At 52.4% G+C, this 23682-nt stretch overlaps 2 protein-coding genes across 12 annotated transcripts in view; one reads left to right on the top strand and one right to left on the bottom strand.

The window, feature by feature from the left end:
• The window catches only part of Pisd (phosphatidylserine decarboxylase), a 44145-nt gene extending 37869 nt beyond the window's left edge, over nt 1–6276 (top strand). For 5 of the 6 annotated variants that reach the window (XM_036200291.1, XM_036200289.1, XM_036200287.1 and 2 more), the window contains 6 exons: nt 737–902; nt 3095–3331; nt 3569–3707; nt 3938–4084; nt 4326–4486; nt 5036–6276. In XM_036200291.1, coding sequence (XP_036056184.1) covers nt 737–902; nt 3095–3331; nt 3569–3707; nt 3938–4084; nt 4326–4486; nt 5036–5260 — 1075 coding nt within the window. In that variant the 3' untranslated portion in view covers nt 5261–6276. The remainder of the gene's footprint in view (nt 1–736; nt 903–3094; nt 3332–3568; nt 3708–3937; nt 4085–4325; nt 4487–5035) is intronic. The other variant, XM_036200286.1, reaches the window with a different exon arrangement.
• The window catches only part of Sfi1 (SFI1 centrin binding protein), a 59320-nt gene continuing 38618 nt past the window's right edge, over nt 2981–23682 (bottom strand). For 2 of the 6 annotated variants that reach the window (XM_036200285.1, XM_036200279.1), the window contains exons 15-33: nt 20649–20779; nt 19831–19912; nt 19203–19381; nt 18628–18703; nt 18125–18220; nt 17682–17758; nt 15778–15880; nt 13789–13885; nt 11858–12018; nt 11378–11452; nt 10654–10728; nt 10366–10542; nt 10034–10293; nt 9115–9219; nt 8800–8986; nt 7464–7602; nt 7271–7349; nt 6561–6672; nt 2981–6461 (exon numbers count right to left, since the gene is read on the bottom strand). In XM_036200285.1, coding sequence (XP_036056178.1) covers nt 6357–6461; nt 6561–6672; nt 7271–7349; nt 7464–7602; nt 8800–8986; nt 9115–9219; nt 10034–10293; nt 10366–10542; nt 10654–10728; nt 11378–11452; nt 11858–12018; nt 13789–13885; nt 15778–15880; nt 17682–17758; nt 18125–18220; nt 18628–18703; nt 19203–19381; nt 19831–19912; nt 20649–20779 — 2316 coding nt within the window. In that variant the 3' untranslated portion in view covers nt 2981–6356. Of the gene's footprint in view, nt 6673–7270; nt 7350–7463; nt 7603–8799; nt 8987–9114; nt 9220–10033; nt 10294–10365; nt 10543–10653; nt 10729–11377; nt 11453–11857; nt 12019–13788; nt 13886–15777; nt 15881–17681; nt 17759–18124; nt 18221–18627; nt 18704–19202; nt 19382–19830; nt 19913–20648; nt 20780–23682 lie in introns of all 6 variants that reach the window. The other 4 variants (XM_036200284.1, XM_036200281.1, XM_036200280.1 and 1 more) reach the window with 3 other exon arrangements.

The raw sequence follows: 23682 nt of genomic DNA, 5'->3' as shown, positions 1-23682 counted from the left end.
AGAGAACTTAGTTCGGGAAGCGGAGGTTACAGGCCAAAGGCCTCTGTGCCTTTGCAAGGCTGGCTGTATAGAAAACAATGAACTTGTCAAATGGGTGGACCCCATGGGGCAAACATGTGACTCTCGCAGCAGCATAGGAGGCAGCTGCTTTGGAACTAGGTGGTGGTCCTCCTCCTAACTCTGTGGATGAGGTTAGAGAGCCTGACCCAGAGACACAGGCAGATGGAGCCACAGCTCTGTCCTATCATCTAGCAGAAGACCTGAAGGTCTTCCAGGTTCCACAGTGTGTGGCCCAGCTGGCTAGGCTCACGGCACTTCAGTCTTGTGCCCTGCTTCAGTTAGACTTAGTCTTTGTGGCACCTTGTCATGGGAGGCTGCAGGTACAAGGCAGATTCTCCGGGCCCCCCAGGCTTCTGGTGGGGCTGCTGCAGTACTTGGAGGGTTCTGCCTTAGAGTGTCCAGGAGTTGGGCCTGGACTGCCTCTGTCCTGTTGCCACCCAGTCAGCTGACAGGTGGGAGACACTGGGAAATGAGCCCACAAGTCAGGCAACCAGGTCCCCAACTCAGAACCAGGGCTTGGTTGGAATGCCTGCTGGAACCCTTTGGCTGCATTGGAGAGGCAGCTTGCTGGGGGAGGAGGGGAGGGAGCAGGATTGGCATCGGCTGAGGGCTTGCTCCTCAGTTTCTCTTAGACTCAGGCATTGACCCAGACCATGTGTGGACATGTGTCCTGCAGGTTGTCCTTCCCCCAGCTGGCCCTACGGCGGAGGCTAGGCCAGCTTAGCTGCATGTCCAGACCTGCTCTGAAACTGCGCTCCTGGCCCCTGACCATCCTCTACTACCTCCTGCCCTTCGGTGCCCTCAGGCCCCTCAGCCGGGTGGGATGGAGGCCGGTGAGCAGGGTAAGTGTGAATGGGCCTCGTGGCCATGGCCCTCCCTGGACAGCCTACAGGGAAGACGAGGAAAGAACACGTTTTCAGAAGTAGAAGCAGTACCTGCACTCTCGGGTAGACTGGGGTGAGAGGTTGTTTGATGGTGGCCACGGGACAGTCTACAGCTTCCCCGCTGTCATTGGGAGCACTGGTTTGGGGAGGAACTCACATATTAGTCAATAAGAAAATGATGGCACTCTTACAGGCGGAAGCTGTAAGAAAAATCCAAGTAAAACCTGGACACCAGCAGGCGGTTTAGGAAAGCTGCACTTGGCTGGGCCTGTGATTTGAGTACATGCTTGAGAAGCTCAGGACTGCACGGGTGGCTGCCCTGGGCAGGACCTGGCCGGCATATGCCTGCAGGGCTGTTTTAGGCTCTCAGTTTCTTGACAGGCTGACCCCACGCAGGAGGCCCTGCTTCTTGATCACTGGTAGTCTAGGTAGGCACTGCAAAAACCCAAGAGAGTATACTAGCCACTAGAGTTAGCCTGGAGCCACATGACGGTGTTGCTCTGTCCAAGTGGCTGAGCCTCAGCCAGGAGACACTAGTACGGGGAAGGACTGTTCAAAGTTGAAAATGGCTTCACTCTTAAGGGAATTGGTGCTCTGTGTTCAGACACAGCAGTGGCGGCAGCAGCAGCTCAGGAGTTCTGCAGGACCATCTGCCCAATAGTGGGCCTGGCCTTTGTCTCTTGGTACTCCATACTAGAGGGATAACAGCAAGTTTTCAAAGAGAAGTCTCCTGCCTTTTGAGAGCCCATGGGCTTGCTCAGGTGCAGATGTGGCAAGGTGATGTTGCAGATCTGGGAGAACACCATCCTTGCTTCCTATGAAGAGGATGCTCTGGACTATACGCCTGCCCCTTGCTCTTGGGAATCTCCAGGTGCCTTCTTGAGTAGTATGGAATGTGGACAGTGAGCTAGGACAAGGGTAGCATGCCTCCTGATAGTCTCTTTTTTTTTTTTTTTTTTTGAGCTGAGGATCATACCCAGGGCCTTGAGCTTGCTAGGCAAGCGCTCTACCGCTGAGCTAAATCCCCAACCCATTTTTTTTTTTTTAAGGATTTATTTATTTTATTATGTATAGTGTTCTGCCTGCAGGACAGAAGAGGGCGCCAGATCTCATTACAGATGGTTGTGAGTCACCATGTGGTTGCTGGGAATTGCACTCATGACCTCTGGAAGAACAGCCAGTGCTCTTAACCGCTGAGCCATCTCTCCAGCCCCTAGTAGTCTTTAGGGCTTGTATCAGGTCCATTTCTGTCCACTACTTTTGGTGAAATTATTAAGGCCACTCCACGTAGTTAAAAGGGAGATTTATTTTGTGGGGTAACTTACAAATGAAGGGATAGGTTGCAGGGTCTGGGAAAGGTATGGCGCAGTCCGGCGATGTTCTCTGGAGAACTCTGCTCAGTCTGCTTCCAGCATCCAGGGTCCTGGAACCAAGAGAGGCCTCTCCTTTTGAACCTGGGTCTTCAGCATCCTCTCTCAGCCCCGCCTTGTAGGCGTGACCATTACCGAAGCCTCAATGGGGGTTGGAACTTCCACGCCAAGGCTAGAATAGCTACCCACTACACACTACCTCCCATCTTCAAGAACCAAGACAGGGGGTTGAAAAGATGGCTCAGCAGTTAAGGGCACTGACTGCTTTCCCCAAGGACTCAGGTTCAAATCCCAGCCCCCACATGGCAGCTAACAACTGTTTGTAACTCCAAGATTTGGCACTCTCACACATAAACATAAAATAAAAATCATTAAAAAATAATTAAGACAGTTTGGTCCAGTCTTCACCTGTGGGACTAAAGCAGCTGCTCTTTGACCTTTGCATGAAATAGCAAAAAATGGTCCAGGCTGTATGCATATCCAGCCCTTGTTTGAATATTGGTGAGCAAAGTCTGGTTCCTTCTGAGAAACAGCCACATCACAAACCAGCCTGGATACTTGGGCTTGGGCTTTTGTGGTGCCTTCTCTAAGTGTGCGTGCTCGCTCGCGTGCTATTTCTCTCTCTCTCTCTCTCTCTCTCTCTCTCTCTCTCTCTCTCTCACATACACACACACACACACACACACACACACACACACACACACACACACACGGGTGTGCGAGTGTGTGACAGCTCTCTCAGTTTGTGACCAACTCGCCCTGCTGCACTGTGGCCTGCAGGTGGCCTTGTACAAGTCGGTGCCAACACGTCTGCTGTCGCGTGCCTGGGGTCGCCTGAACCAGGTGGAACTTCCTTACTGGCTGCGGAGGCCGGTCTACAGCCTGTATATCTGGACCTTTGGGGTAAACATGACAGAGGCTGCTGTGGAGGACCTGCACCACTACCGGAACCTCAGCGAGTTCTTCCGGCGTAAGCTGAAGCCTCAGGCCCGGCCTGTCTGTGGCTTGCACAGTGTGGTAAGGCCTGGCTGGCTCTTGTCTCTCACTAGGAAATGAACTCCTTGTCTGCTTTTAAGCCAGGCTCAGCAGCCCCGCATTGGCTGAGGCCCTCTGGGATGTTCCCTCATGTGCTGAAGTCCCCCAGTGTCAGCCTGTCCTAAACTGGGGATCCCTACATGCTTGGCTGGCGGGAGCTCAGGGAGCCACTCAAGGTGACTCCTTCCCCTTAGTATCAAGCCTCTCTGTCCCCTCCAGATCAGCCCATCAGATGGCAAGATCCTCACCTTTGGGCAGGTGAAGAACTGTGAGGTGGAGCAGGTCAAGGGCGTAACCTACTCCCTGGAGTCATTCCTGGGCCCTCGAGCCTGTACAGAGGACCTGCCCTTCCCTCCAGGTGGGTCACTGCTTAGTTGGGGTTGGAGCTGGGGTGGACATCAGAGGCTAACAAAGGGCTTAAGGGGCCAAGGGAACACAAAGGCTGGGTGGCTTTGGGGCAGCAGGCAATGTGCAGACACTGGAGCCTCCAGCTAGGCTACGTGCAGGCCATGGGCCAGGGGCACGCTGGGATGAACGATACCCGGAGCTCGTCAAAGAGCCAGGCTTCCTCTCTGCCCCGCCGCACAGCCTCCTCCCATGACTCCTTCAGGAACCAGCTGGTCACCCGCGAAGGGAATGAGCTCTACCACTGTGTCATCTACCTGGCCCCTGGAGACTACCACTGCTTCCATTCCCCGACTGACTGGACCGTCTCACATCGGCGCCACTTCCCAGGTAGGCCCAGGGCTGGCTGAGGGTGAGAGCTACCTCTCGACTTGAGAGGACTGGGCTCTAGGCTGGTGTTGTCAAGGCCAAGAGATGACCACTTGAGGCTGGCTGGCTATAGGCAAGGGTGTCTGGGTCCTGCTTGGAATTTGGAACAACACTTAGCCTGAATCCCTGTGGCTTTTAGGCCACTCTGGCATGAACACACCAGGCTCTGAGCAGGAAGTAGCTTGTTTTCCTATCTTCTTAGGTTCCTTGATGTCAGTGAACCCTGGCATGGCCCGATGGATCAAAGAGCTCTTCTGTCACAATGAACGTGTGGTCCTGACTGGGGACTGGAAACATGGGTTCTTCTCGTTGACAGCAGTGGGAGCCACCAACGTGGGCTCGATTCGCATCTACTTTGACAGAGTGAGCAGAGCCCACAGGCCAACCTGTGCAGCCAGATCTTTAGGGCTTATAAATTTTGTTGTGGGGAGGGTGTTCCAGCTCTGGCCAGGCCTGGCTCTGCTGAGCAGCAGCTCTGTTTAAGCTCCTGTGCCAGCTCAGCCTCTTAGCCTCCCTCTCTCTGTTGCCATTCCCCTGCCTGGAGATGGCTGGAGAGGCGAGAGACCCAACCTCACTGCAATACTCTGCCTCTGCCAGGAGCCAGGCTCAAAGGCAAAGGTGGAACATGCAGACGGGCAGAACTGGCTTAGATGGGAAAACCTGGCACCCTGCCACGCTGCCTTTCTAGGTGTTATGACTGCTGCTGCTAGCCTTGCACCATTCATGCTTGGACAAGAGTTGGGTCTGTCCACCCACCCCACCCCCCTGCCTTGTCTAGGTCTCAGCAGATGTTGGGACAGTCGATTGGTGACAGCCTTTTGCCCTGAGATGCTGTCCTTGTTACCTTTCCTGAGCTGGGTGGAGTTGGGGATAAACAACAAGGCTAATTAACCCTTTCCTTCTTGTCCCCAGGACCTGCACACGAACAGCCCCAGATACAGCAAGGGTTCCTACAATGACTTGAGCTTTGTAACACATGCCAACAAGGAGGGTGTGCCCATGCGCAAAGGCGAGCACCTGGGCGAGTTTAACTTGGGCTCTACTATCGTGCTTATCTTTGAGGCACCCAAGGACTTCAACTTCAGGCTGAAGGCAGGGCAGAAGATCCGCTTTGGGGAAGCGCTGGGCTCCCTCTAGTCTCCTGGTTGCAGCTGCCAAGGGATCTTTCCACACAGGAGCATGAGGTCTTCAGAGGCTCCCCAGGCTGTCCGGGCGAGAGGCACTGTGGGGCTGACCTGGTAGGACCTGAGTGTTGGTTCTTGCCTGCCCAGAGGTGCAGAGGAGAGGTTCTGAATCTGTCAGGACCTAGACCCCCATTACAGAACGTGGGTATGATTTGACCTCAGAATCACTTAGAGAGGTTTTTTAAAACTTTGTGTAAGTTGGAGATGCTTCATCTCCTAAGGACTGTGAGAACGGTTATGTGCTACCACACCCTCAAGCTGCACCCCATATCTGTCTCGGGCCTTAGCTTCTTCTGTCAGCCCTCTGCCCTTTCAGCCTTAGCTTCTCTGCCTCCCTCACTGAGCACAGGGTGAGGTGCATCCTTGACACAGACTGGGGATCTACCCTCTTCTTAGAGCAGGCCACATGGCCTTCACAACTGCTTTCTGTTCCCAAATCCACCCCTCTGCTTGCTAGAAAAGTAAAATCATTTATGTGTTGCTGAATGCGCTGACCTAGACTCCGCCATTGTCTTCTGAGGGCATTGATTAATGATGTAGACCTTTGTAGGCCCCAAGGTCTGACCTTCTAAAGCTGGCTGAGTCCCTTTGCCAGTAGGCAAAACCAATTACTGACTTGCCTGGTAGTGTCCAGAGTAAAGGGGAGGTGGAGGCCCAGCCCTGTGGGAAGTAGGAGACATGCTGCTGTTGGTCTAGGGCTCTGTTGGAGGCAGAGAGTATGGTGGCCAGTGCCCAGAAATCCCGGTCCAGGTGGCTGCCAGATATGCAGACCATGGGGACCCAGGGGGAAGAACAAGGCCAGATTTCATGTTGATCTTGGAGATGCCATGAATTTCTCCTGTAGGAGAAATCATTGAACTTTTTTAACTGTATCAGTAATACAGTATTTTGTATGAAAAGTAGGAGACTTCTGAACAGTAATTCACTTAATTGCCAGACATTTTGAAATAAAAACCCAAAACCATTGTGGCTTTGTATTCTGTTATTGAAGGAGGGGCGGGTGTCTATGGCCTGGGGAAGGCCAGCAGCTGCCCCGAGGGGCAAGCCCACTAGCACAGAGCCTGTCTCAGGGCCTGAACACGAGCAATACACGTACGGATGGGCTGACGCTGGGCCTGGAGCTCCTCTGCCAACTGCTGGATCTGCTGTTCCACCTGGGGGCAGGGGTGGGACAAGGCAAGCTGAAAGGTCGCACAGCCCGGGGGGGCTAACCTGGGCTGACAGAGACTAACCTGGGCTGACCGGGGTCTTACCTCCTCTAGCTCTTTTTTCACCTGCTGTTCTACATCCTGGTCCTCAGGCCTGGGCTCCTCCTGGCTTAGCTCCAGCCACCTACGCAAACTGTTGGCTTGTCGCTGGCATGACCTGGGGATGGGAACACCTGCTGCCTATCAGGCTGCCTTCTTGGCATAGCCTCCAGGGAGCCCTTTCTGGATTGAAGAGGCATATTGGCTAATACTGAAGGGCTGGGTGGACACAGTGTGGAAGGGCCCTGCTCAGGCTGCCAGCAATGGCTGAGGAGAGCAATGTTCTTCCGTCTTCCCCAACAACTTGGGTAGGCCCATGTGAAAACTCCTCTTCCTGTCCTTTCTAGGGGACCAGACCTTTTCCCTCATTTCTCTGAAAGCTGCTGTATATTATCAGTCCCCAGAGCACTGGGTGTAGCTAGGACCCAGGCTTGTGCTGTCTGTACCTTGTCAGTATTACAGTCATGGTTGTTGGGTGGGTAACAGAATAAGCAAGTCTTGCTTGGCTTTACATATCCTCCAATTGGAAGGCAGGGCTTCCAACCCTAGGTGAGGCCAACATTGGAGGGGATAAAGATGACCCAGGACACTCACCCCAACCCCCTGGAGTGTGTCACAACACACAGAGGGGTTCCCTAGCACCTGCTGGGGAAGAGTGGCACCCCCTGCCTTCCAAGCCCCAGCGATTTACAGGGATGGGTCCCCGGGCAGCTCACCGAAGGTTCTGTTTGGTGCCCTGGTAGCGCTGTAACTGCCGCTGGATCTCCTCCAGCTCAGCCTCAAGCTCTGTGTGGCCTGCAGCAGCAGCAGGAAGGTAAGTTTGACTCTGCCCACCGCCCTCTTTGGAACCACCAAAGAGACTGGCAGGGCTTTGGTGGAAGGGTGGCCCCAGTGCCTTGACCTATTCACCTGTAGCCTCGGAGCCACAGCCAGGCCCAATCCTGGTGCTTGTGAAATCCCCAGGGAGGAAAAGATGGGGCTTAGGGCCCCTGGTTAGGGCTGGGCATGCCGCAGGTCGGGGCCCAGGGATGGCGGGCTTTGCTGATACCTGTAGGAGAAAGGGCGGATGCTGAGCAGTGAAGCTATTGGGACTCTGGTAAGTGAGCCTGTCCCCAGTTCACTGCGCACAGTGCCTTGCAGTGACGGATGGTGACTGGCCAGCGTACACAGAGCCTTGCTCTGCCTGTTTTGGAGGGTGACACAGGGAATCTCCACTGTTGAGTGCCACCCATGTGTAAGGGACTTTGAGTGCTGCCCCAGGAACAGACAGTTTCTGCCCTTCCCCAGCCTTTCACCCCACTATGCTCAGTTAGCAAGCTAAGCTCGGCCTCAGTGGAGAAGGGTAGTTCCGACACAACACTCCTGCGCCCCAAGTCTTCTGAGGAGAGTATGCATGCCACCATTTTTTAAGTTTGTTTCCTTATTTACTGACACAGATGAGTCTTGCTATGTAGCCCGGCTGACTGTGAGCTTTCCATCCTGCCTCTAAGTGCTGGGATTAGGTGTGTCGCTTCTGTTACCAGCCATCATCACAGAAACTGCCTCCTTCCTGTCTCCACCCTCCCTCCCCAGGCAGCAGGACTTCTTAGGAGCTGACTCAGTCCTGCTACCTGTTCCAGGAGCTCACCCGTGTGCTCTCACAGCCTGGCCACCTGTGCCCGGACCTTCTGTCCTCTGTGCTCTTGAGCTGACACCTTTGCCCTGCACTGTAGACACTCACAGCCTTGGAGACCAACTGAGTGCTCTCTCTCCCACCTGATAAAGAGGGCCCCACCCGTTTGCTTTTAGTCAAAGAATTCTTCCCTAAGAGTTCCTGGATTCCTTTTCTTCCCTCTCCACAGCTACCACAGCAAGTCCTGCCTCACGTCCCCAACCGACTGTCCCCCACGGTGAGGAGCTACATCAGAGCACTAGCGTGTCTTCCTGGCTGCCCTCTTGTGCTGAGTTCATGCTCCAGGCCAGATGGGGTGCCCTGGAACAGCCCCTCATGTCTTCCTACTCAAGCTCCCACAGCCCACCTGTCCCCCAGACCAGAGGCCTTGCTGGGAGTCTGCTGTAAGGTTCTCTGGTGGTCCCACCACAGGACATTTCTCAAGGGCTGGGGTGTTAAGAGACTGGCCACCGCTGTGTTTAGGCCTGGTGTGCAGGGCACCCAAGTTTGTCGAGTGACCAAGAAAGAATCCTAACAAGGGATGGAGGAAGGACTCTGGAGGACAGCCAATGACAGGTCCAGTGGAGGACTCACCAGGGTGGTGTCTCCCACCCCACGGGGCATGAAGGAGGAAGGAGGCAACAGATCCAGGCCTGGACTTGCTGGAGGGGGCAGCTTTGAACCAGGGGCATTCGGCAGAACCACAGGTAGGAAGGGCCTCATCAGGGAAGGGCCTCCTGCTGGAGCCATGCTTTGACCCTTTTCCAGAGGCTTCTCCAACCTGAGCGGAAGGAAGGCAGGAGCTGGTCACTCTTTGGAACCTTTCTCTGGATTAAAGAGGCCACACAGCCAACAAATATAGAACCCAGATAAATTTCCAGTGCCTCTGGGGACTCAACAACCACTTACTGCTGCTCCCCGATGGGGCACCAGCCTGGGGACTTCAGGCTGTGCAAATGTTCCAGCAGGAAGGATGGACGTCGTGGCTGTTTCCGTGATGAGCGGGCCTCACTGCTGCAGAGAGAGAGTCTGTTCTTGGACTGACAAGGTCTGCAGGGTGATGGACCTGAGATCTCTCTAAGGTTCAATCCTTGCCATTTTAGAGGCAGACAGAAGGCCAGGCAAAGCAAGGCTCTGGCTGAGGGCCGCTGTGCATGGGGTAGGCCTGAGCCCAGACAACTTGACGTAACCCTTACAGTCAACCTGATCCTCAGGTGCTAGAACTGCCCCTCTTTCTTTTGGCCTGCACAGCAAGCTGACAATACAATGCCCTGTCCATATCAGAAGGGAGCAGCCTCTGAGGCATTCAGAGTTCTGCCTAGATTAGGAATGAAGGGACAGAGCAGGGATGGTGGCCCGGTACTCTACCCACCATGAGTTCTGAGACTCAGTGCTGGTTACTCTGGGAATGGCAGCCGCCTCAGCAAGGGTGGTATGCAGAGGGCTGCGAGAAGCCATCCAAGGAGGTGGGGGAAAGAACAGGTACCCACAAAAATTGGGGCTTCTGACAGGGAAGGAGGGAGACGGCAAGCCTGAGGCAAGGCCCGAGGGCCTGACCGCCTGTTGAGTATCATAGAGCAGGGAGAAGCAGATGTCACAGGGAAGGGACAACAGTCTCATTTCTGATGACTCAAAAAGTTGGTAAATTCCACTGCCTCCCCAGTACCCCGGGAAGGAAGCCTGACGGGGTGAGGCCTCTGAGCAGCTCTGATGTGACGAGGCTGTGGCAATCCCATCTTGCCCTTCTCAGGGAGGGCTGTTTGTCCCTCATGTATACTCCCCGTTTCAGCTCTAGGACTAGAGGCAGAGGGAGGCACAGGCCACTCACAGCTCTAGGAGGCGGGGCTCCCCAGCAGCTACTGCCAAGCTGCCCAGGATGCCCTGAGATGGAGGAGCTTGCAACTTCTTGTTCTCCAGGGTGGCATCCTCAGCCTCAGCAGCAACTCCAGAGAGAAAGGAATCCTTAAATGTCACTCTCCTGCTGAATGTGACGGGTGCCGGTGGCTGAGACGCCCTGCCTGGACCAAGCGCCTTCCTTTTCCAGAGCTCAGCACAGTGGCGGACTGCGCAGTGGAGGCTGTGGGCTGCCTGCAACACACCTTCTCATCAGTTCCTGCCCTGCCCTGCCCTGCCAGCTCCTCACCAGCAGCCCGGGCTTACCTGGACCTGCTGCTGGGCCTGGAGGTGCTGTCGGGAGGCCTTCACACCGGCTGCAAAGCGCAGAAGCCGTGTGGCCCCCTCCTGCAGCAGCTGCTGGTGGTAGACCTGCACAGCCTGCTCCAGCCGGGCCTTCTTCCTCCTCCTCTCCAGTACGAAGCCCAGCCATGCAGTCCACACCTTGTAGAAGAGCGGGCAAGAGATGAGGCTCAGCCTTCCATTTGGCTCGAATGCCCCAGCCCACAGAGCTGCCCTGAGGGCAGGAGTAACCAGGGAGCTGTAGAACATTACCTTTGCCTGTAGTGAGAAGGCCCAGAACCACAGGGCCCGGGCGGTACTCCACTGCTCTTGCTTCCTGGCTGCCAGCTGTCGGCCAGAGGATGGTTATTCAGAGGAATGCACAGGCAACAATGGCCGTGGTCACTCCCCGCTCACCAGTCGCTAGCTAAAGCATCTACCCTCCTACTGGGAGGGGTTCAGGCCCGGCTTCATCCTGGCCTTGAGCTATGAGTATGTTCAGGGTCTATGGACTGTAAAGAGCAATCAGAAGGGGTGACCGGAAGCAGCCAATAGGGTTCACAGAGGAATGCTATGGGGCCGGAGCAGCGCTGAGAGGCTCCCAGCCTAGGGCAAGAGTGTTGCTGAGCAGAATGTATGTGACTGTCTGGGTTTTTTTTTTAATCAAGACCTCAACAAAGACTTAAAATTCATTTCAGGGGTTGGGGATTTAGCTCAGTGGTAGAGCACTTGCCTAGCAAGCGCAAGACCCTGGGTTCGGTCCTCAGCTCTGGAAAAAATAATCATTTCAAATTAATTTGGGGGTATTATTCCAGTGTGTTTAAGATGACAATGTAAGAAAAACTGAATGGAAGAGACTGGCCTTCTACAAATGGTGTGTGAATGAAGCTGTGCGTGAATGGTGTGTGACGACAGCATTAAAGACTGAAGTAGAGTGGGGCTGAGAGGGCTGAGGTCTCTGAGTCAGTAGGAGAGAAATGTTGCAGATTCCTCCTACCTGCTTCCTCCACTGGCTGAAGCAGGCCCGACTGAGTCTCTGTGCCAGGAGCTGGGTACCTTGCCTCTGCAGAAGCTGGGAGAGAGCAAATGCCCAGGAGTCAAGACTCTAGCCCCAGCCACTGGGGCAGCCACATGGTGAGGCTCCACCCAAGAAGATAGCCTCCTGCCAAGAGCTGTTCAGGATGCCGAAGGCTCCTGTGCCGAAGGCTCCTAGACAGGTGCCGGGTTGGAAGGGCTCCATAGTTTCCCCAGATCTGAAAAGCCAGGGGTCAGGGAAACCAGATTTCTCGTGTAAGCCACCTTCTCCTGGCGTAGACGTGATTCTCAGGGTGGCCATCCCTACCTCAGGAACTGCCCAGAATGGCTCCTGCAGCCTTGTTCCCACAGAAGCTAAAGCACCAGCATGCACTCTAGCCGCCTATAGTTGTGTCTGGAGACCCTCCCCAGGATGCCCCCGACTCCTGCAGAGCTGCCTCACCTTTGTCCTGACACACTCCAAATGGTATGCCTTCCACCGAGCCATCCCTTCGAGCAGCAGCTGCTGGCGGTGATGCTGAGCTGCCCGCTGCAGCTGGACTCTCTGCTGGGCCACCCTCTGGCTGCAGAACCACCAATGCTGAAAGCAGTTACGGAGACGACCTGAAGCAGATGGAAAACGCTGGTAACGAACAGTACAGGATTGTCATTCCTAGGTGACTTCGTAGCAGGGAAGGGCTAGACGGTTGGAGAGGTTATGAGAGATGACATCCACAGGATCCATGGCCACTGGGTAAAGCCAGGTCAGGTCATCTCTGCACTCTGGGAACTGGAACCAAAACTTCTTGCTGCTGCATCCCCACGCGCTGTCCAGATGTTGCACACCTGTGCACAGTCACTGAAGGTGTGCCAGGCCCCACAGAGCCACATCAAGGGCTGGCAGCTATGTGGAAGGAGACCCGCAGTCCCAAAAGGGAATTTCCTACTGGAGCCCAGGCTCAGACAGGGTACAGCCTCATCTTAGGAAGCAGGAAGTAAAGCTCGGAGAGTGAAGTCAAGTGAGCCTGAGATATGACTAGGGCCGTGATAAAACCATCTTCTGGCCATGTGGACTCTCTGGGCCTACTGTGTAGGCCTCCTAGGGCCTGGGGATGCCTGATACAGGAGGTACTTCTGGATCCATTCCGTCAGAGAAGGCAGTGGTCATGAGCTGGAGACCCAGCCACTTTACCATGTCTCGGATACTGTTTTAAGTGTACCTATCTCCCCAGCTACAACTATTCCATCCCTAGTAACAATTTCAACACGAAAGTACTACAGCCTCATTTCATAGACGGAAAAACCTACTGAAGTAGTGGGCGCCCTCTGAAGACAGACTCCAGCTGATGTGACCTTTGGCCTGTTTTGTTTTTTTTTTTCCTTAAAAAGTAAAGGGTCACTGGGCGGTGGTGGCGCACACCTGTAATCCCAGCACTCGGGAGGCAGAGGCAGGTGGATCTCTGTGAGTTCGAGGACAGCCTGGTCTACAAAGCAAGTTCCAGGACAGTCTCCAAAGCTACAGAGAAACCCTGTCTCGGAAAAAAAAAAAAAAAAAAAAGGGTCTCACACTTCATCAAGGAAACTTCTTGCAACAGATGGAGATCATTACAGAAAACACAACCAAGTAAAATGCAGAGTATGGAGCCCAGTCCCAAGTGATACATCTAAGACTCTGGAATGTGGTGAAATTTTGTGTATGCTCTAACAAATAAAGCTTGCCTGAAGATCAGAGGCAGGGCTAAGCCACTAGTTAGCCATAGAGGTTGGGCAGCGGTGGCACACACCTTTATTCCAGCACTTGGGAGGCAGCACTTGGGAGGTGGAGACAGGAAGTGATAGGCTGGGCGGAGAGAGGAATAAAGGGCGGGAGGAGGCAGGAGTTCAGCCTTTTTGGCTGAGGAGTTGGTGAAGTGAGAGGCAGCTATGGCTTGTTCCTTTGTCTCTCTGATCTTTTAGCATTTACCCCCAATATCTGGCTCTGAGGTTTTGTTTTTTGTTTGTATGTTTGCTTGTTTTTCAGAGCTGAGGACCGAACCCAGGGCCTTGAGCTTGCTAGGCAAGCGCTCTACCACTGAGCTAAATCCCCAACCCCAGGCTCTGAGTTTTTAATGAGACCAATTAGGATTTGTGCAACACCAGAACATTTTGGAAGAGGAGGAGAAAAGATTCTAAGAACCAGATGATCAGGGAGTTTGCTGTGTGACTGTCTCCTAGAAATATCAGCTACCAACAACGTGAGTGTCCAAATGTGAGCTAAACAAGGACACAAAGGGACATGCCTCCTAGTCACGGGAGTGTCAGGGAACCAGCATACACAGACGGAGCCCATGGAACCTTGGGAAGGCCCGTGTTCAAACTCTTCCCGGACTGTGTGTTCCCACAGGCCTCTCTTACCCCTGTTCAGAGCTTTCCGGGCCTCCCCGAGGGCAGCTGCCTCCTTTTCTCGGTAATATATCTGCACTGATGTAACCTCCTGCCACTGCACCAGGACCTATGGACAGGTAGGGAAAGAGAGGTGATCATTTCATGTTCTGAGGTCAGGGACACACACCCACATTGGTGGGTCCTAGTGAGGTAAGACTGAGGAGTTAACATTTGGCTCTCACAGACAGCCACACAGGCCTGGGGTGGGGCTTCAGGTCCCTCACAGGAAGCCTGACATCTCAGACACTTGGACTTTCCTATCAGGAGGATTTAAACTTCGTACTGTACCACAAGGGAAGTTGTTACACAGATCATAAAATAATCCTGTTATCATTTGGTATACATTATATTAATTCTTTCTTACACTGGAAGCCAGTAACAAAACCCTTTGTGGGTCGGGGCGTGCTAGCGTACACCCCTTTAACCCCACAACTTGGGAAGCAAAGACAAGTGGATCTCTGAGTCTGAGGCCTGCTTGGTCTACAAAGTGAGTTCTAGGCCAGCCAGGACTACATAGTAAGACCCTACTCAAAACAAAACCCAAAACCCTGTGTGTGTGGAGGGGTGTTGTACATATATTTGTTTATGTACATGTGTATGGGTGCAGAGGGCCCACAAATCCAATGTCTTCCTCCACATATTTTGTGTCATTCCCCTAAGACAGGGTCTCTGGGCTGAAGCTCCCTATTTTGGCTAGACTATCTCGACAATAAGGTCTCAGGATCCTCTTATTTTTCCTCCAACTCCAGGACAGTGGCTACAGACACAGACACACAGACACAGACACACACACAGACACACACACACACACACACACACACACACACACACACACACACACAGTCATACTCAACTTTTATTGGGGAGCTTGGGATTTGAACTCAGGTCCTCGTGCTTGCACAGCATGTACTTTTAAGCATGGCACCCTCTCCCTAGCACCACTCAACACATTTAAAGAAGTCAGGGAGCCAGATGAAGCATGGTTTCCTCCTTCACAATCATGATTCCCATTCCCAGTTAAGTGGCCTCTCTCTTTGGAGCATTAAACCCAACCAGATCTGAGCATCTCCTCCCAAGGCAGGGAACACCCAGGCTGTCTCTAGCAGTTCTGAGAAGAGGTCAGCCTTCACCAAATGCAGCTACTGCCTCCCCAGGGAACTACACGGTTACCAGCAGGTAGACCTATGCCACTCAAGAGCTCCCAGGAACCTGCTTTCTTCAGAACAGCCATGACCCAGGGCCCGCCTCTGCTACTGTTTCTGTCTGAACCACCTCCTTGTATTATGTCCCCCTCCATGCTCTCCACAGCATGGGGCCTGAAGGGTATTTCCATACATCCACCTCAGCCAAGGAAACGAGGTGGTTTGGGGTCATTTCAAACAATGATGACCAAGCTTTCTAGCAAGCCTCCAAGCCATGCAATCTATGAGCCAGTGAGTAAGATCTGGCACTCTTCCAAAAGGACACTGAATCTCAATGATTTATCTCCAGGCTTTATCTAAGTTTAGTGTTGCACATGGATGTGAAATGCTGGTTCTGGTAAGAACTACTTTGCTTTCTCTATGACACCATTTTCATTTTTTTCTTTTTTAGATTTATTTATTTATTATGTATACAGTATTCTGCCTGCATGTGTCCCTGCAGGCCAGAAGAGGGCACCAGATCTCATTACAGATGGTTGTGAGCCACCATGTGGTTACTGGGATTTGAACTCAGGACCTCTGGACCTCTGGACCTCTGGAAGAGCAGCTGGTGCTCTTAACCGCTGAGCCATCTCTCCAGCCCACACCATTTTCATTTTAAAGAACAGTGATTCCTCATCCAGTATAACAAAAATGCCTACAGATGTGTATGTGTGCAAGATGGTTACCTACTCTGGGAGTTCCTTATTAAGTGCCAATACCACATGCTGGCTGGAATGTGATCCCCAAGCTTCCTGGTGACCAGTTTGTATCTCACCTTGGAGCACAGAGTCCTGCTGTAGTGGGCTCTTGCTTGGGAGGTTTTTTTGGCCATATCCAAACGGGCCATAGTGTTTTCCCTCCAACGATGTAATGCCCACCTGTAAAGACATGGGCCAGGTGAGGGCAGTGACCCCAGTCTGCAGGTCTGGTGTCTTCTGTGAATCACCTTACTTCTCCCAACTCCTGAGTAAGGACTTTGCCTCAAAGCACCTGTTCCACTGTCCCTCAGGCTCACACCCTTGTCTACACCCAGCAACAGATGCTCAGTGTCTGCTCTGTGCCAGGTACTAGGTGGGACCAGGCGGCCAGCAGTACACCAGGCCAGCACTGAGTCTTAGGAGTTATGTGATAAAGAGAAAACAGCTGTAAGCAGATAGTAACAATTCAGGTGATTCACAAGGAGATAAGAGGCACATAAACTCTAGTGCCTACTTGCCAGAGGCTTGCTTCTCATTCTGGTCTATCTGAGGGACTGGATGATGCACTGTGGGACTTCAGAGGAGACAGTGTTAAAGTCCACAAGGCCCATCTTGACTGACAGCTCAGGAACCTACACGGGACCGAACTAGGCCCGCTGAATGTGGGTGACAGCTATGTGACTAGATCTGTTTGTGGGGTCCCTGGCAGCAGGACCAGGACTTATTCCAGATGCATGAACTGGCTTTTTGGAGCCCATTCCCTGTGGTGGGATATATCTTGCTCAGCCTTGATACAATGGAGAGGGGCTAGGCTCTCCTTCAACTTGGTATGCCAGAGTTTGTTCACTACCATGGGAGGCCTCACCCACTCTGAGGAGTGGATGGGGGCAGATTGGGAGGGAGGTGAGGAGGAACTGGGGTTGGTATGTAAATTGGAAAAAAAAATTTAATAAATAAACATATTTAATAAAAAAATAAACAAATAAAAGTCCACAAGGCCCATGGCCCACACTCAGCCAGAACAGCATGTGCTGAACAAATACAGAGGGGATAGAACAGGGTCGTCCAACTGGAAAAGTGTGGGTTCAGAATTTGGATTAGGAGGAATAGAAATGGGCCTTGAGTACCCTTGAGTGGTAAGAGGTACAGATGGTCCTCTTGTGGGAGGGGGCCCAAAACAGCTTGACCACACAGCTGCCATTACAGGCTTAGAGGCCCAAGCATAGCTGCTTTGACAGGCTTACTAGCAGGCAACACCTGGATCCAGGGAAAGCCATAAGCTAACACCAAGGGATGGGCCAGCATCTAGGGGAGTACCCCAAACACTCCAACTGTTAAATAAGACTAGATAAGACTGCCAGATGTCCCTGAGCCTAGCACATACCTACTTCCCTTTCACCAAGACACCCTGGGACAAATGTCAGCCAATAAGGGTCCTGAACCCTGGAAATCCCCTCACCCCAACCTCTGCTATGATAAAAACCCTACCCCACCTGGGCTCAGGACTCTGCTCTCATCGCTTGGGCTTGATATAATGGCTCTTTGCTTTTACATACGGGATTAGGTCTTCATGGTGGTCTTTGCGGGTCCCCGAGATCTGGGAAACCTCTATGGAGGATGACTCTGGGGGGCAGCCGGAAGGGACTGTCTGAGAACTGACAGACTGCAGACCCCAGGCAGGAGGAGATGAAATAATGCCTCGAGAGGTATAAAACGTTAGGGGTAAAGCAGGGAGGAACAGGACAAGCGGGGTCCATGTGGGCCTCTGGTGAGATGTCTCAGGGGGAGCTGCCTTCCAACGTTACCCTGCACATGGTAGGGGATCAGGACAGGCTGAGGTAAGCCAGAACTCCACACCTGAGCACTGCTAGGCACTGAGGCCCGTTATCTGCATGACCTGAGGCAAAACTGCTCCTACTCAGCCACCTCTGACTCAGGAGTCTTTTCCTCAGCCCAGGACCTAAGGCGCTCAGAGACTCACCACAGCAACTGCCTGTTGTGCCGTCTCTCCCTGGCTGCCACCTCCTGTAGAACACTCCTCACCCTGTCCTGGTAAACCTGTGGGGATGAGAAGGATGGGAGACCACCCTTGGGCCCACCCTTCTCTCTGCACAAGTCAGCCTGAGAGGTGCATTCACCACAGCGGCTACCATGCCCAGAGCAAATAGAGTGGGGAGAGGCTGGAAGCCCCCCAATTCCAAGGCCAGTACCCGTTCCCACTGTAACGTCCCACAAGGCCCAACTCCTGGACTCTGATACAGAAACTAGCTTTCCAGGAAGGCTGGTACCCCAGGCAGCACTTTTTGGGGTACCTGCTGTTTGAGCCTTGCCAGATCCCTCTGGGAGGGTACATGAACAAAGAATACCTCCAAAAACCTCCCCACCCCAAAGCAAGGAGACCTGGAACAAAGAGCTGGCTCCTACCAGCCACATTTGCAGGGCCCCGTGAAGCAGGGTGTGCCGACTGTGAAGAGCCGCACGCCTCAGCTTCTGCTGCTCCTCCATCCTCAGGGCCAGGCACTGGGCACAGGAAAGAGTGGGTACTATGGGCCGGGGCTGGGCAGGCCAGGGTGGGGGGGTGTCGGAGGGATTGGCTCATAAGGTGACAACACTTATTGCGCCTCAGTCTCATCTATAAATACAGACCTCCTGGGGGGCGGGGGTCTCAAACAAGCAAGAACCCAACAGGAAATGCTGGACAGGGGTTGGCTTCACCATTACACCCTCAGCAGACCAGGCTCTTTATAGTAAATTCAGATAAGAGCAGCCAGACAGAAAGGACTAGAAACAAGCTTGAGCCAATCCCTCACTGCTGCCTTTGACCAGAGGTACTGTGGAGGAGCCCATCTTTCTGCTGAGTCATGCAGACAAACAGCCCCCACCTGTCCAAAAGCCACACTCAAGGTGTGCCCACGCCGAAGCCTTACCTCCCTCCACATGCTCCAGGCCCAATGCAGGAGCCGTGCTGAGTGGAAGTGTGCAGCCTGTGCCCTGCCCATCCTCCTGTGGGCAAACAGAAGCTCAGCAGGGTCTAGACCACAAGGGGCCTCGGGACTCCCTTTGCAACCCCATCCTCTTCCTCACTGAGCTCTGGGAGGGAAGAGCTGTCTAAAGACCTAAGCTTCTCCCAGGAAAGGCCTAGAGATTCAAAATTTTGCAACCTCATGGCTTCTGGGCTAGACATCTCTGCCTTAGGCACAGGGGCTGCAAGCACTCCCCATTGTAGCCTTGTGGTCTGGTAAAAACTGCCACAACCTGCCCACTAGCCAGTGGTCAGTCACCCGAAAATGGGCTCATTGGTTTCTGTGCCACCACTGACCGTCACTTTACAGGGTCCCCGGCAGGAGGCAGGGTGTAGCTTCTGAGCGTGAGAGCACAATGATGGATCTCAGGTTGCTGTCCCTGCTTCAGGCTGAACTTCTGGGACACGGCACTAAGGGGGGCACCTGAAGCTGCTGCCAACGCTGGGGGTGGGCGGGGGCTGGAGGAGAAGGCTGCTCACTCTCTCCTAAATCCTCGGGCTCTTTCCCTCCAGATGCAGAAAGCCTTCCTGAGCAGCCTGCTGTGCCGGTGGGCGCAGGCCATGGTGCGCCACTCCCGCTCTCGGTGACGCGCTGCTGCCTGCTGCTGCCACAAGGACCAGGACCTCCGCAGAAGCTGCTGCTCTGCCTGCAGGATAGCCTGAGGCAGGGTGGGAGGAAACAGTCCAGGAGAGCAGATCAGAGGCTAAAGGAATCCCGGACCAGCAAAAGAAATGCTCCCCCAGCAGCTGCCTATGAACTGAGCCAGCATCAACGTCCAGACCCTCCCGGGCTCAGCAGCCCCAGGCCGGAGCCTGGCAGGGTGGGCTGGAGTTGCGGCAACTTCCTGAAGAGCAGCCCAGGACCAGAGCTTAAAACAGATCCCAAAGCTGGGCGGTGGTGGTGCATGCCTGTAATCCCAGCACTCGGGAGGCAAAGGTAGGCGGATCTCTGTGAGTTCGAGGCCAGCCTGGTCTACAAAGCAAGTTTCAGGAAATGCGCAAAGCTACAGAGAAACCCTGTCTCGAAAGACAAACAAATACACAAACAAAAAACAAACAAACAAACCAGATCCCCCGCCCAAGAACCCACACAAGGAGAGCTACCCACCATCCTCTCGGCCAAGCGGGTTTCTTGATGTTGAGACATCTTCTGCCTCCAGATAGCAAATACTTGCTTCTCCAATGTCTCCCTAAACACAAGCAAAGGAGAGAAACTGACTAGAAGTCAAGCATTCACAAGGAGAGACAAACAGAATTCTGAGAGGCTGGTTGGTGAAATGGCTCCGAGCGAGCTTGGCTCCCTGGGAGCTAAAGAGATAGCACTCAGCTCCGAGACCTTTTTAACTCTGCAGGACTGCCTCTAGAGCCGTGGTTCTCAGCCTTCCTAATGCTGCCATCCTTAGTACAGCGCCTCCTGTTGTGGTGATCCCAACCACAAAACGATTTTTGTTGCTACTTCTAACTGTGATTTTGCTACTGTTAGGAATCGTAATGTGAATGTCTGTGTTTTCCGATGGTCTTGAGCAACCCCTGACCCACACACATGTTGAGAACCACTGTTGGAACACTTCAAAAGACTGTCTTACACAACAGGAGCACAGTGTTTTAGGAGATCGGGGACGTGAAGCTCCCTCAAGGCTCTCCTCACAACACTCACAGGAAACTCGCAGAGCTCATGAACCAAGAGCAGAGGCATAAACATGCGCTGTTTTGAAAGCACTTGCAATAAAGATGGACGAAAGTCTCCCCAGGGGAAGCACTGGCTGATTTGTCCTGCTACATGAGATCAAAAGGCCCTCATTACTGAAACCCAGAGGAACCAGGGCTGGGAGCTGGGGAAGCAGTAAAGCAAAGCCAAGGCCTACAGTTAGCAGGGGCAGATCAGGGCCGTCTGTCCCAGACAGACGGACTGAGTGCACAACACACCTGTGAAAACGCACTGCTCTTGTGTAAAGGACTCGCCCCTGCTGGTGCCATCGCCAGAGGCTGTACCACACACGGAAGGCAGCAGGCAGCGTTCTCTCCTGGAAATGACCGTCTGCTCTGGCCTGCAGTAACTACAACAAATAGCAAATGGCCTTTGTGATTTACTGTTTTCAAATGGGTGTTCAGAGTCACTCTTGAGATAAGATTTCTTCTCAGACAAGTAAGAACTGAAGGAAAATAGGAGGCTTGATCTTAGCCAATTCGCTAGGTGAAAAATGTGCCATGAGCCAGGCGTGCACTCAGGACACTGAGGCATGTGGATCTCTGTGAGTTCGAGGCCAACCTGATCTACATAGCTCCCTCCAGACAGCCAAGACTGCATAGAGAGACCCTGTCTCAAAACAACCAACCAAAAGCAATATGAAACATGAAAAGTATCTGTATCTTTTTTGTTTTTTTTTTTCCAGTTTTTCAAGGCAGGGTCTCTCCGTGTAGCTTTGTGCCTTTCCTGGATCTCACTCTGTAGACCAGGCTGGCCTCGAACTCACAGAGATCCATCTGCCTCTGCCTCCCGAGTGCTGGGATTAAAGGCGTGAGCCACCACTGTGCGCCACCACTGCTGTATCTGTATCTTTAATTGCATGTTGTGAATCTTTGTGGATACAAATCTAGGTGGTCATATATACTTAGATTAAGAAGTACACATGTGTGTATGTGTGTTTATCTAAATGAAGCCGGGTATGGTGCACACACCTTTAATCCCAGAACTCTAGGAGCAGAAGCAGGTGGATCTCTGTTGAGTTTCCAGACCAGCCTAGTCTACATAGTTCAGGCCAGTCTGGTCTACACAGTTGAATCCAGGCCAGCCATGGCTGTACAGTGAGAACCTGTCTCCAACCAACAAAGGGCTGGAAAAGGCTCAGCAGTTAAGAACACCCAGGTTTGATTCCCAGCACCCACATGATGGTTCACACTTGTTTGTATCTACTCTCATTAGATCCTATGCCTTCTTCTGGCCTCTGAGGGTACCAGGCACACATGTGGCACACCGACAAACATGCAGATGAAACACTCATATACTTTAAATTAAAAAGAAGAAGAAGAAGAAGGAGAAGGAGAAGGAGAAGGAGAAGGAGAAGGAGAAGAAATCTTGAGGCTATAGAAGAGCTCAGCAGTGAAGAGCACATGTTGCTCTTCTGAGGCCCAGTTTCAGTTTCCAGCCTCCTGGTCAGGCAGCTCATAATCCCTGTAATTCCAGGTCCAAGACATCTGACACCTTCTTCTGGCCTACACAGACACTACACTCATGTGCACATACATGCAGAAATGAACATACACATACTTTAAAATGTTTTTTAAAAATGAGTCTAGGGACTGGAGGGATAGTTCAGTGGTTAACAGCATTTGTTGATCCCACAGAGGACCCAGATTCAGTTCCCAGGACCTTTATGGTGGCTCACAACTGTCTATAACTCCAGTTCCAGAGGTTCCAACACCCTCTTCTGGCCTCTGTAGGCACTGCACTCATGTGCACATACACGCACACACACATACTTATAAATAAAATAAATTGTTAAAAAAGATTATTAAAAAAGAAGTCTAATGAATATTCATAACCTTATCTTCCCAATTCAGCAACAAATAAGTATTTTATCATTTTGTATGTTACTTTTTTAAAATATTATTTATTTTTATTTCATGTTCATTCCTGTTTCACCTGCATGAAGGTGTCAGATTTCCTGGAACTAGAGTTACAGGCAGTTATGAGCTGCCATGTGGGTGCTGGGAATTGAACCCTGGTCCTCTGGAAGAACAGCCAGTGCTCTTAACTGCTGAGCCATCTCTCCAGCCCCCATCTGTATGTTTCTTTTGCTTGCTTGCTAGTGTGTTTGTTTTCTGAGACAGGGTCTCCCTATGTAGTCCTGGCTGTCCTGGCTGGGATTAAAGGCATGTACCCTCATGCTTAGTTTTTTTTAAACATGGTTTTGCTATGTATTCCAGGCTGACCCAAAACTCACTATCTATCAGCTCAGACCAGCAAAAACTGCTCCTCTTCCTCCTCCCGCTCAGTCTCCGGAGTGCTGGGATTACAAGCAGGCACCACAAGTAGCTGTAGTACTTTCCTTCTTTCCTTCTTTCTTTTTTTCTTCTTCTTTTTTTGTTGTTGTTTTGTTTTTCGATTCAGGGTTTCTCTGTGTAGCTTTGCGCCTTTCCTAGAACTCGTTTTATAGCCCAGGCTGGCCTCGAACTCACAGAGATCCGCCTGCCTCTGCCTCCCAAGTGCTGGGATTAAAGGTGTGTGCCACCACTGCCTGGCTTTGTGTGTGTGTGTGTGTGTGTGTGTGTGTGTGTGTGTGTGTGTGTGTGTGTAGCTCTGGCTGTCCAGGAGCTCTCCCTCTAGACCAGGCTGGCCTTGAACTCAGAGATCTGCCTGCCTCTGCCTCCCAGGTTCTGGGATTAAAGATATGTGCCACCATGCCCAGTCATATTACCTTTTTTGTTATGTTTTGTTTGTTTTGATTTTTGTTTTTTTGAGACAGGGTTTCTCTGTGTAATAGCCCTAGATGTCCTAGAACTCACTCTGTAGACCAGGATGACCTCGAACTCACTGAGATCCACCTGCGTCTACCTCCCAAATGCTGGGATTAAATGTGTGTGCTATGACCACCTGGCTTACATTACTTTTTAAAGGAAACTCTTAATGAAAAATCTTGTGTTTCCCTAAAACAGAAAGAACTGTTCTCCTGTTATAGCTACAATGACAGGTGTTTTTAGCAAAAGGCTTTTACAGAGTAGGGCCAGGGTGTGCTCCTGCTGCCTTTGACCTGCACCTTCACCCCCTGCACCTTCATCCCGCTGCACCATCCCCTGCACCATTTTGCTGCACCATCCCCTGCACCATCCTCGCCATCATGGGAGACTCTTCTCTTTTTGGTTTGTTTTCTTGAGACAGGATGTAGCCTAGGATGGTCTCAAACTCACTAGTGCTAGAATTACAGGCAAGTAAACTCTCCTTTTCAATTACATCTTTCTT

This window comes from Onychomys torridus, chromosome 10 (assembly GCF_903995425.1).
Source record: "Onychomys torridus chromosome 10, mOncTor1.1, whole genome shotgun sequence".
In the NCBI taxonomy this organism is placed as follows: domain Eukaryota; kingdom Metazoa; phylum Chordata; class Mammalia; order Rodentia; family Cricetidae; genus Onychomys; species Onychomys torridus.
This window is presented reverse-complemented; position numbering and strand designations above follow the sequence as displayed.